Genomic DNA, 13,746 nt, shown 5'->3' with positions numbered 1-13,746 from the left:
AAGAACTATGTTTACATGGAATGGACCTGTTATTCTGTTATTTTAAATTAACTAATACATTTGTGTTTTAAATATTAGTTTTACTTTTGAATATGGTAAATAGCTACAGAAAATAACCGACATAAATTAAAGCTCTTTATGATTCTCAATAATCTTGAAAGTATCAATGGGTCCTTTAAAAAGCTATCGAACCACTAAAATAAATGTACAGGGAGGCACAGTCTATTCATGTTATGGTCAGATTCTGAGGGAGTAAAATTCGCTAATCAAAGTACAGATTGCGCACGCGTGCATTTAAAAGCCCCTCATAGAGGTTGGATAAGCCCCTCCCCTTCCGCATCTTCTACTCTCCTTTTCCTGCTGCTGGAGAACCGAAAGCACCAATTGCTCCCTTGCTCTCCGGTGTCGTCATCTGTACGTGCCCGGGTTTGGAAACGCCGAGAGCTGCTGCTTAGGGCGCGCCTGCGCGTGTTTCTCCTGAGCTCCATGCTTCTCCTGTTCAGCTGAGCTACCTCAGGTCTGGAGAGAGGGAGGTGTGATCTTCTCCGCCGCAATGGGCAAGCCGGCTTCAAGCGGCCGGGGCGACTCCGATCCCGAGAGCCGGAGGGACAAGAAAGCTAAGGCTCGGAGAGACAAGGAGTCCAGAGCTCGCACCGACCCGGTGCTGAATTTCGAGCGATGGAAGAAGAGACATATCCGCAAAAAGAGAAAGATGAAGGAGCTGAGGAAGCAGCTCAAGAGGCCCGAGTGGCAGGTGGAGCGGGAGACCATCGGCCGCCTGACCACGGAGTACGGGAAGGTAAAGGCCGGGATCGGGGATGATGCGCGGGGAGGGGAAGCGGGAAGACGGGAGCCACGGGGAGGGACGAGAACTGAGGGGAGGGGCGTGGCGGGGCCCGCGCCCACACTCCGACTTAACATGAAGGGGGGGTGGGAGCGATGATGTCCTTATAAGACTTGAAGGGGGAGGAGCGAGTGTCCTGACAAGAGATGAAGGGGGGGGGCGAGAGTGTCCTGACAAGACTTGAAGGGGGGGAGCGAGTGTCCTGACAAGAGATGAAGGGGGGGCGTGTCCTGACAAGACTTGAAGGGGGGGAGCGAGTGTCCTGACAAGACTTGAAGGGGGGGGGATCGAGTGTCCTGACAAGAGATGAAGGGGGGGCGAGAGTGTCCTGACAAGACTTGAAGGGGGGGGGGATCGAGTGTCCTGACAAGAGATGAAGGGGGGGCGAGAGTGTCCTGACAAGACTTGAAGGGGGGGGGGGATCGAGTGTCCTGACAAGAGATGAAGGGGGGGCGAGAGTGTCCTGACAAGACTTGAAGGGGGGGAGCGAGTGTCCTGACAAGAGATGAAGGGGGGGCGTGTCCTGACAAGACTTGAAGGGGGGGAGCGAGTGTCCTGACAAGAGATGAAGGGGGGGGCAAGAGTGTCCTGACAAGACTTGAAGGGGGGGACAGAGTGTCTTGACGAGGTTCTTCCCTGAGAGGACAAAGATGGGAAAGGACTGAGGATGTCCTGGAGAGGTGGGGCTGTGGATTGTAGCCGGACTCCAGGGAGTCGGGGCAGGGGGCTAGCCCTCATCTACCCTGAGGTAGGGGTTTAGACGAGAAAGACCCCTGGAGACAAGGGACTACTGATGTTTCTTTATGTAGAGGCGTTTCTTGATCTTTTTTGATCTTTCCAGAAAATAAGTCTTAAGGGTAGCCATTCTGGAAACGCCATCCTAGTAAACTTGGTAATCTAAGAGTAACATTGGACACACTTTGACTCTCTCAAGTGATATAGTGACTTTGATGTGTATTTGTGCATCAAACAGAATCATTTGTCCGTGAGAAAATATTTGTTGTGGTTGGAATACTGATGAGTTATGCTTTTAGATTCTTAAATTCACCATTCAAAATTTAGGAAGTGCTTTCTGTGGACAAACTGTGATTTTAAGCATCCAATTGGAGGAAAATAAAGCAAATAATTCTCCCTGCCCCTGTTCTTAGTAAGAATAAAGAAGAGGATGGAATTGAGGTGTGTGAAAGAAACTGAGAAGCAGTTTGTGGCCTGGAGATAAACTAGAGCAGAAGAGACAGAGTGTGGTGTTAGGACAAAGATCTGGCTTAGTCCTGGAGAAGTTGAGGTTTGGGGTGTGGGTGGCAGTTTGGGAATGTACCTTTCCTTGGGGAGATAAGACTTGGTAATCAAAGGGAGAAGCTAAGGTGAGAGTGGAGGTACAAGGAAGCTGGAAGAAGTCAATACAGGAGAAATTAAGATGTTGGAAACGATTCAGTGTGAGGATTATAAATTCTGGAAGTAAAGCAGGAATACAATGGAATATTGACAAATTCTTCAACTAAATTTAAAAGAATTTAATGTATAGCAATGATCCTGGTGTTAGGGAAAAATTTCTTTTCAGCTTGACATATTTTTTCTTTAAAGAACCCTATTTAACAGCAGCCCAAAAGCTGTTGGGTTAAAATTGTCAAGGAAAGAGCAGTAGCTATTTCAGTTGGTAGTAAAGTATTGTAGAGCTGTACAGGAAGTGTATTGTTCTCAGCATCTGTGTTCTCTCTGCCACATTCTATCTGCTGATGTCTTTTTGAGTGCTTTGTTTCTGTCCATTTCCATTCTTTGTCACTAGTTGAAAAAAACAAATTTTGCCTATCTTGACCAAATGATAATTAATAAGCTTTTAGTTTAGTTTAGAATTGGGTTTCTTAATTGTTTAGAAATTAGATAGAATGTCATGAGTTCTTATAGATATCTATTGTAGAATGCCATAAGAATAGATTTTGTATTCTGTAGGTAATACTGGATAGTGGTCTCTGACTATTTGTATAAAATACAGATAGTACTGATTGCATGATAGGCGATTAATGAATATGTATTGTTGATCTTATTGAAGTATTATGTATTTTTATAAACATTCACTAGATTAATGGTTGTTTCTCACAGAAAGACATAGCACAGGAAAATGAGAAATGATGGCAATTGTATCCTAAAAGAATATAGGCAGTTATTCATTTAAACATTCAATCAATGAGTATTTCTGAAGCATCTTTTTAATACCATATACAGTGCTAGGCACTGGAAATACAAATATAGAAAATAAAACATTACCTTTTCTCAAAGCTCTTACATTGGATCAGGGAAGTTTTTCTCTGTCTGACACTCTCTCTCTCTCTCTGTATGTATGTATATATACATATATATATATATATATATATATATATATATATATATATATATATAATGTGTGTGTAAATATACTTATATCCAAAATGAATAAAATAGAGTTTAATACAGGATAATTAGGGGATCTTATAGAAAATGGTACATGAACTTAGTTTTGAGGTAAGAAATTATATGAAGTTGGAGATAAGGAAGGAATATATTTCATTCCTGGAGGACAGGATAATGTAGTGACAGAGTGACTTATTAATGAAAAACAGTGAGAAGGCTAGTTTAGTTGGATCTTAGAGTACAAGGAATTATGAAACAAGAGGTTGGAAAGTTAAGATGGAGCCAAGTTGTAAGGGGCTGAAAAAACCAAACACCAGTAAATCATGGTAACTTAATGAATAAGTAACTAACTGGGCCACATTCCTCTTAAGGAAAATCAATTTGGCAACCATATAAAGGATAGAGTGGTGTAAGAGAGAGAGAGACTTGTGGCAAGGAGATTTAATTTGGAGGCCATTGCAGTAGTCTAGGTGAGAAATGATAAGGATCTGAATTAAGTTAATGTAGCTATGTGGGTAGAGAAAAGGGTTCAGATTTGTTGTAGAGTTAAATGCTAGCTGGCTAGCTTTGACATGGAGGATAAGGAAGAGTGAGGAATTGAGGATAAAGCTGAGGTTATGAACTTAAACTAGAAGTATGGTGTTGCTTTTGACAGAAAGTTTGGGAAAAAGGAAGGTTTGGGGAAAAGATAATTAGGTTTTTGGGTTTTTTTTTTTTTTTTTTTTTTTTTGACTTGTTGAATTAGGGATATCTCTGGAATATTCGGTTTGAAAAGTCCAATAGGAAGTTGTATCATATGGAAGAGAGAGTAATGATAAATGATTGATAAATATGTGTTAAAGATAAACATTTATATGAGGAAAAAAGCAGTTCTTAATGAAAGGGGATCAGAAAAGTATTCCTGGAGGGGGGCAGGTTTTTGAGCTAGGCCTTGAAAACTGATTTTGACCTTGTGAGACTGAGAATTACCTAGATATAGGTGAGCACAGGTATGGATGTGGGAAAGCTAGGGACATGTTCAGGGAAAATGGAAATTAAGTTTTCCTTGCCTGGATTATAGAATATATAGTCAGTAGTAGTATAATGTGCAAGCTAAATGAGGTAGATTAGAACCTTGAATGTCAATAGATTTGAACTTTATTCTCATTTCAGCAGTGGGGTGACATGATTGAACCTATGTATTAGTAATCTTAATTTGGTAGTATTAAATAGGATGGGTTGGAAAGAGGGAGACTACCAACTAGGAAGTAATTGATGAGATGACCCAATGAGGGCCTAAAACTGTGTTGTTGGCAGGGAATTTTGTGTAGAGGATGGGTTGGAATGCTATCAGTGGAAACAAAGGAATGGATTTAGGAGAGAGATTTTAAGATGGAATAGGACTTGGTTACTTGTTTGGTGTCAAGGGAAAGACAAGATTCAGATGATTATATTGTGAATATAATTATATTGTGAATATAATTAATGAGAAGATGCTAATGCTAATGTCAGAAATTAGAAAGTCAACAAGCATGCTTTAGGTGAATAGTAATATGATGTAACACTATGGTTTATATCAGTAATTTCAAATAAAAATGGGGGTTACTAATCTGTATATAAGGATCCTCCTGCACTGCATATTGACTTAGTTTTAAAATGTACTATTATTTATATTTTATTGTATTTTTGTTTATTGTTAAATATTCCCTATTACATTTTAGTCTGGTTTGGGTTATATTAAAGACTACAACGTGGTCCTCATGTTGCCTGTGTTGTTTGACTCATCTAGTTTATGCCATAATTGCATTACCAGAAAATGGCCATTAGGTATTGAATTTCTTTTAGCAACTCACAAAGGTATGTATGGCCTGTGATTGCATACACTGATATAATTGCAAATCCTTGGAATATATGATTTTCAAAATATTTTACATGTTATAAAATGGATTCATAACATTCCTACGAAGTGTGTGGCAGGGAGTTAAACATGTTTTGGAGAAAAATGAAAGAAAAAGTATGATAACCAATCTTTCTGTTATTTGTGAGCTTATGTCCTGAGTTGAATGAATCTGCTTTTTTTGTAGGAGATTCAGGTTGTCTTCTACTTCCATGTATGTGTTCTTATAGTGTGAGCATTTTGCCATGCTAAGTATGATTCTAGAATCCTCTTTTCTTTAAAACCCCAAGATGTCTATTCGTTTTGCTTAGGCTGGTAGAACTAATGAGAGTGACAATTAAGCTGGCATTCCTTCCTAGCATTCCTGGTCATTTAGAAGATCCCTACTATTCTCTTTGACTTTTGTTGTTGTTGTTGCATATTTACAACTATGATCTTTTCTTGGACATTAGATTTCTTTTGTTGCATTTAAGGTGGCATTAGCTTTTTTGATGGCTCATCACACTGCTTGCATAGTAGAGGTTATAATTAGCCTCTTTATGCTACCCCATTACATATCAAATTACTTTTTCTTATAAAATCCAACATAAAGAAAACAGAAAGAAAAATATGGACAATTGACATGCAAATTAAATTAAAAGTGAAACTGTTTGGAAAGTTTAAACTGACAATTGCTATCCTTCAATTTCTTCATTGTTCTCTAGCCACTTTTTGTTAAACACTATGTTACATATTAAGAGTTTTGGATTTGGAATGAGAGAATGTGAATACAAATCCTAACTCTGCTTTTTTACCATTTCTGTGATTTATCACTTAACAGAATTTGCTGGGCCTCGTTTTTCCTCATCTGTGAAATGGTGGTGTTGGGCTAGACTTCTAGGAATCTTTCATCTCTAAATCTATCAACTTGCATTTATGTAACACACAAATGCTTTTCCACCACACAGTCTGAGATAGATAATGCAAGTATGATTATCCCTATTTTACAGATGAGGAAACTGAGGCATAGGAGATATTGACTTGTAATTTAAACTATTCTTGATGTGTATACTGCCTTCTAAAATACCATTGGTTTTGATTTCTGGTTTTCCTGTATATTTGTTGGTTTAATTTCCCTCCCCATGTATATTTATATATCACAATATCCTTTATATAAATATACATTTTCTGTTTATATGGTTTATTTATTAATGAGTTGTTGTGAGGGTCAAATAAAATAATATAGCTTTTGGAAATTTTCAAAGTGCTTTTGATTGTTCATTTACTAAAATTGTTTTGGTCTGGGATTAACTCACATAGGAAAATATTGTTTTTCCTAATCCATTCTTGAAAGCAAATAATATTTTTAAAACAGATTTTTGAGAAAAGGAAGATAGAGTTTATATTTTGTTTAAGGTGATTTATTTAGGTTGTAAGGGTGGCATATTTGCTTTAGGAGAGAAAGCAACAGTTTGTCTTACTATTTACAAACATGTACAGGTCACCTTTATCCTTAAAAACTTTTTACTTGACCCTGCCATCTCCTCAAACTATCATTTTATAGCTCTTCTTTTCAGTCAAATTATTAGAAAATTGTCCACCCTCCTTTTCTTTCTTACATACTCATTTTTCAAGTAATTGACAATCTGGCTATTGATTCTTCTTTAACTGGGTTTTCATTTTTCCAGCCTTTCTGATGCATTACCTCCCTCAATGCATTCTAGCATCCAGCCATACTGATCTCTTTGATATTCTTCAAACACATCATCTTGTAACTCTGCCTATGTGACAGTTGTCTTTCATCTCTTGAAATTCCTAGTTTCTGTTGAAACATAGAATAGTTTTAATGATACATTTTATTATTTTTTTATATAGTCTTACAAATAGTATTTTTAAAGACAAAAAAGGAAAAAGAAGGAAAAATCTGCATAACATCAACACATTGAACACATCTGTAAATGTGCAATATATAACACTTGTACAAAGGGGTGGAGGTAAGGAAGATCTTGTATTTTTTCTTTCAAGACATCTTTATTTAAAATTTTTCAACATTCATTTTTGATCTTTTAAATTATTTGTTCCTTCCAATATTTTTGTAGCCATTTTGAATACTGCCTTCTTGGCTCTATTTCACTATATTGGTTAATGTAGATCTTTCCATATCTTTCTGTATACATCATTTTTTACTGCTCAGTAATATTCTATTACATTCAAGTACCACAATTTGTTTAGCCAGTTCCCATTCCATAGGTGTCTTCTTTGTTTCCAATTCTTGGTTGTCATAAAAAATGCTACTATTAATAGTTTGGTATATGTGAAGACTTTTTTCTTATCAATGGCCTGCTTGCAAAAGTCAGATTGACAGGCCTCAGCAACAGATTGAATATGGAGGATAAGAGTCGAGGATATCTATTAGATTGTGAGCCTGAAGGTTTGGAAGGAGGATGGTATTGTTCTTCCTTGTAATAGGGAAGAGAGGAAGGTAGGGAGTGTTTAGGAGAAAAGATCATAAGATAATGTTTTGCACATATTGAGTTTAAGTTGTCTACTAGACATTCAGTTTGAGATATCTAAAAGGCATTTAGAGATTGGAGGCTTGTAGGATGGGTAATTTGAGAATCATCATAGTAATTAAATCTGTGGGAGTTTGGGGATTAAATCACCAAGTGACGGGGAATAAACAGAAAAAAGAAGAGGACTTAGGACAGAATCTTCAGGACCAGCTACAGTCACAGTGTATGATATGTGTGTACACATACATATACCCAAACATGCACATTATTTCCCACATTTAAACTTCTTAAGTTCAGGACCTGTTTCACTTTTGTCTTATATCCCTAGTGTTTAGTACAGTGGTTGGCACATGGTTTTGTAATAATCATGTCTTCATTGATAAATTCTTATCTCTCAAATGATTCCTTCATTTTTTCTGCTGGTCCATCTCTATGCCCACTAACTGTAGGTGTTCCATAAAACTGTCCTGCGCCCTTTTTATACCCTCTCTCTTGATAATCTCATCATTTCCCATGGGTTCAGTGATCACTGTGTCACTGATTCTCATGTTTATATATCTAACCCTTGTTTGTCTCCTAATCTTCAGTTCTGCATCACTCTGCCTGTTGAACACTTTGATATGGTTGCTCCACAGGTATCTCGGATTGATCCTATTAAAGCAAAAAGTCTTCTCTCTCCCAAATCCTCCTTCTGGTTATCTAAGTTCACCTCCGAATCACTTTCAACTTTTCACTCTTCCTCACCTAACCCATCTAATTAGTTGTCAAATTACCTCCACACTTCTTGCATCTACCCCTTTCTTTTTATTGACATGGCCCCTTTCCTTGTTCAGTCCCATTATTGCTGCTTGACTATTTTATTAAAATAAGCTCTTTGGTTTCCCTCACTCAAGTCCATTCTCCTTTCTGATCTGTCCTTTACACATACCAATGTGACATTCCTGAAGTATAGTTCTGACCACATAACTTTCCTCCTCAGAGAGCTTCAGTGGTTCCCTTCTACCTCTTGGATAACCTGCAAACTTCTCAAGTGTACTTCATACTCCAGGTTTATTATATACACATTATTCCATACACTCTCTGTTCAATTCATACTTTCCTATTTGGTATTCTCATACATGACATTCTGTCTCTTGTCTCCTTTCAGCTGATCAGCAGGTATTTATTAGAACTCTATCAAGAACTATGCAATATGCTACAAAGTACAAAGGCAAATATGAAATTTCTTCTTCCCCTAAAGGGATGTACTTTCTTTTGGAGAAGGCAACATATTTGTAAGTTTAAGCAAAATGTATAAAAAATACATATAAACAGTAATCAAAATAAAGATAATTTGGTGAGGGGAAAGGCAGTAGAATTGGAGTTTTCAGAAATTTCATATATAAGATAGCACTTGAGTTGAGCCTTAAAGGAAACCAAAGTTTTAAGAGATAGATTTGTATGTAGCCTTAGCACAGGCTGCCCTTTCCATGCATGGATGCACTTTTTTTTTCCTTCCCCCATTTATAATCTCTAGCTTCCTTTAAAGTTTAGGTCAAGATCTACTTCCTACCTCAAGCCTTTCTTGATCTTTTCATTTGTTAGATACCTTCTTTTTCCCCTAGTACCTTGGGTGTATTTTCCATTTAATTTTTGCATTTGCCCATAATAGTATATGGGCCCCTTTATTTTTGTCTTTGTATTCCTAGGTTTTAACACACAGTCTGGCACATAGGAGATGCTTTAGGCATATTAATTCAGTTGTTTGACTACTGATCAGTAGAGTGAGATAATTTCAGTGTATGTATGGGGTTGTAGATGGGCTATCCCAGAATGGATGAAGTGTTAATGTTTTTTGAAACTATGGATAAGAAATTTAGAAGTTGAAATGCACATTTTTTTTTTTTCTGGTCTTACAATATTTGGAGTCTGTTTTTCTTTTTATATTAGAGTTGAGATGTAAGCAATTAAAGTGGAGAAATGGGAGCAGTTAAAATGAAGGAATAGTAAGTGAAGAAGTACAATATGAGAATCAAATAATGGTACTGGTAGGAGTAACACAATTGTGTGAAATAGCAGTGCATAGGATGAAGATTAAAATTTAATACCCATATAGAAATAGGCAAACTTGAAATACATATCTTACAATCTTTGTAGATTCATTGTTCTCACATCTTCTTGTCCTAAATTTGGTCTATCCCTTAGCAGTGGTGGCTTTTCTCATAAAAGAGAGTTGTTGGGAGGAAGTTGGGAAAGAAAAGAATGATAACCTCCCTGTGGGGGGAACTAAAGCATCTATTTTTTGTGGTTTCCACAAGCCCTTTGCAATTTGCTTTGAAAACCAGTGTTGAAAACTTAGTTTTCCTCTCCTTGACATTTGTTTCCTTTAAAAAAAAAAAAAAAAAAAAAAAAAAAAAAAAAGAACAAATAGACCTGTATTACACTCAAAGGTCATGGTTGACAATACAGTAGTTGAACAATTTCATTGTGCATTTGGCTCCTTGAAAGAACTATATTTTCTCTCTGCAGGAGGCTGACATACTCAGGGAAGAGATGTGGTATGTGTTTGTCTACTTGTATTGTTTTTCTTGGTGTTTGGGAGGTAGGCTCCAGTTTGGCTGTTTAATTGAGGAAAAGGCAAATTTTCTAAAAAAAAACAAAAAACAAAAACCAAACTATTATTTGTTGAAAATGGCAAAATGCAGTAATCCAACAATTACATATCACTTTTAATATTCTGAGAGCTTATTCTATAATTGGGCTTCTTGTTAGAGCTACAATAATTTTTGAATAAAATATTAGAGATTCATTTCCTACCCTTGTGCCCATTTTCCTTCTTCCCCAGCATTTGTTCCTTAGAATGAATTTTAGGGATTAAAAGAACATGAAATGTGTTATGCTTTTAATATGTAGAGGCAGAGGGCTAAATCCATTTTGCCTTACATTGAGAATTTTGAAGAATATGACGTGAAAATGAAAAGTCTCAAGTGTAATTAATAAATCCAACAAATGTAACTTTTCCCTCCTTTGTGAATTATAAAAAGTTTGACAAGCACATTCCAGATCTAAGAAACTTCCTTTGCCTTTAGCATCTGCTTCTCAACTTGCAATAGATGCAGGAAATTGAGTTTATGTTACTAAAAAACATTAATAATGAATATTTGATAAATTAAAGTTTAAGGGAAAATGAAATATTAGTTATTGTCATTCCAAAGAATAGGAAAGATGTCTTGCTTTACATTTCCAAATTAATGCAAAAAAAATCTGTTAAATGATTTTAGTTTATTTTTGAGAGTACAAATTGAATATTTCTCATTGTAGTCTTCAAAACTGCAAAATGAAAATTTCTTGAGCAATGAATGTCACTCATTTCTGTAAATTGACTTTACTTTTAATTAAAGGTTCATAAATCATTAGTGTGATTATGATTTCTCTTTGGGCTAGCATTTTTAAGGTAAATTATACTCACCAGAACATCTTACATGTCTAGGAAAAATGGGAAGAAGGTGAAGTTGAAATTAGTGAAGAAGAATTTCTTTGGGCACAGAGATTTAGAGGAAAAAAGACTGCCCTTGAAAGTTTTATATTCTTTTGTGGGAGGCAGCACCTGGGAATAGATTTAGGAATACAAAGCAATATGAAATATGTAAAATGGTAAAAAAAAAAAAAAAATTGAATGTGGAACTGCTAAAGGGACATAGAATAAAGATTTTTTTTTTTTATAATAAAAAAATTTTTTTTTTAGAACTTTCTGCAAAGGACTGGAAGAACTATATTCTAATCCCATCATTTTACATATGAGAAAATAGAATTAAAAGTGGTATGTATTTGTATATATGAATATATGCTGTTCCTGAAGTAATTAGGAGTTTAGATTTTCACTTATGGAAAATTTTGACTTGGCATATGAGAAAATTTTTTTTAAATTAAATTAAATTAAATTAAATTTTTTTAATTTTATAATTATAAAATTTTTTTTGACAGTATATATGCATGAGTAATTTTTTTATATTTTAATAACATTATCCCTTGTATTCATTTTTCCAAATTATCCCCTCCCTCCCTCTATTCCCTCCCCTAGATGACAGGCAATCCCATACATTTTACATGTGTTACAGTATAACCTAGATACAATATATGTGTGTAAATCCAATTTTCTTGTTGCACGTTAAGTATTAGATTCTGAAGGTATAAGTAACCTGCCTGGGTAGATAGACAGTAATGTGAACAATTTACATTCACTTCCCAGTGTTCCTTCTCTGGGTGTAGTTGTTTCTGTCCATCATTGATCAACTGGAAGTGAGTTGGATCTTCTTTATGTTGAAGATATCCACTTCCATCAGAATATATCTTTATACAGCATTGTTGTTGAAGTGTACAGCGATCTTTTGGTTCTGTTCGTTTCACTCAGCATCAGTTGATGTAAGTCTCTCCAAACCTCTCTGTATTTGTCCTGCTGGTCATTTCTTACAGAGCAATAATATTCCATAGCCTTCATATACCATAATTTACCCAACCATTCTCCAATTGATGGACATCCATTCATCTTCCAGTTTCTAGTCACTACAAAAAGAGCTGCCACAAACAATTTGGCACACACAGGTCCCTTTCCCCTCTTTAGTATTTCATTGGGATATAAGCCCAGTAGTAGCACTGCTGGATCGAAGGGTATGCACAGTTTGATAACTTTTTGGGCATAGTTCCAAATTGCTCTCCAGAATGGCTGGATTCTTTCACAGCTCCACCAACAATGTATTAGTGTCCCAGTTTTCCCACATTTCCTCCAGCATTCATCATTATTTGTTCCTGTCATTTTAGCCAATTTGACAAGTGTGTAGTGGTATCTCAGAGTTGTCTTAATTTGCATTTCTCTGATCAGTGGTGATTTGGAACACTTTCATATGAGTGGATATAATTTCAATTTCATCATCTGAGAATTGTCTGTTCATATCCTTTGACCATTTATCAATTGGAGAATGGTTTGATTTCTTATAAATTAGGGTCAGTTCTCTATATTTTTTGGAAATGAGACCTTTATCAGAACCTTTAACTGTAAAAATATTTTCCCAATTTGTTACTTCCCTTCTAATCTTGTTTGCATTAGTATTGTTTGTATAGAAACTTTTTAGTTTGATGTAATCAAAATCTTCTATTTTGTGATCAATAATGATCTCTAGTTCTCCTCTGGTCATAAATTCCTTCCTCCTCCACAGGTCTGAAAGGTAGACTATTCTCTGTTCCTCTAATCTATTTATGATCTCATTCTTTATGCCTAAATCATGGACCCATTTTGATCTTATCTTGGTATATGATGTTAAGTGTGGATCCATATATAATTTCTACCATATTAATTTCCAGGTTTCCCAACAGTTTTTTTTTCAAATAATGAATTTTTATCCCTAATGTTGGTATCTTTGGGTTTGTCAAAGACTAGATTGCTATAGATGTACCCTTTTTTGCCCTTTGTACCTAATCTGTTCCACTGATCAACCGGTCTATTTCTTAGCCAATACCAAATGGTTTTGGTGACTGCTGCTATATAATATAGCTTTAGATCAGGTACACCTAGACCACTTTCATCTGACTTTTTTTCATTAGTTCCCTTGAAATTCTCGACCTTTTATTCTTCCATATGAATTTTGTTGTTATTTTTTCTAGGTATCATTAAAATAGTTTTTTGGGAGTCTGATTGGTATAGCACTAAATAAATAGATTAGTTTGGGGAGTATTGTCATCTTTATTATATTCGCTCCGCCTATCCAAGAGCACTGAATGTCTTTCCAATTATTTAAATCTGACTTTATTTTTGTGGCAAGTGTTTTGTAATTTTGCTCATATAATTCCTGACTTTTCTTTGGTAAATGGATTCCCAAATATTTTATACTCTCAACATTTGTTTGGAATGGAATTTCTCTTTGTATCTCTTGCTGTTGCATTTTGTTGGTGATATATAAAAATGCTGAGGATTTATGTGGATTTATTTTGTATCCAGCAACTTTGCTAAAGTTGTGAATTATTTCTAATAACTTTTCATTAGAATCTCTGGGGTTTTCTAAATATACCATCACATCATCAGCAAAGAGTGATAATTTGGTTTCCTCATTACCTACTCTTATTCCTTTAATCTCTTTCTCGACTCTTATTGCCGAGGCTAGCATTTCTAATAC

The 13,746-nt window shown here is 35.8% G+C and overlaps 1 protein-coding gene across 1 annotated transcript in view; it reads left to right on the top strand.

The window, feature by feature from the left end:
* Nucleotides 1-431: 431 nt before the first annotated feature.
* Nucleotides 432-13,746, top strand: part of DDX10 (DEAD-box helicase 10) — a 245,600-nt gene continuing 232,285 nt past the window's right edge. The window contains exon 1 of the mRNA XM_074304323.1: nucleotides 432-799. Within this exon, the coding sequence (XP_074160424.1) occupies nucleotides 554-799 (246 nt within the window). The 5' untranslated portion in view covers nucleotides 432-553. The remainder of the gene's footprint in view (nucleotides 800-13,746) is intronic.

The sequence above is a fragment of the Sminthopsis crassicaudata genome, chromosome 3 (assembly GCF_048593235.1).
Source record: "Sminthopsis crassicaudata isolate SCR6 chromosome 3, ASM4859323v1, whole genome shotgun sequence".
In the NCBI taxonomy this organism is placed as follows: Eukaryota; Metazoa; Chordata; class Mammalia; order Dasyuromorphia; family Dasyuridae; genus Sminthopsis; species Sminthopsis crassicaudata.
The sequence above is the reverse complement of the archived record's forward strand: the minus strand, read 5'-3'. Positions and strand labels throughout refer to the sequence as shown.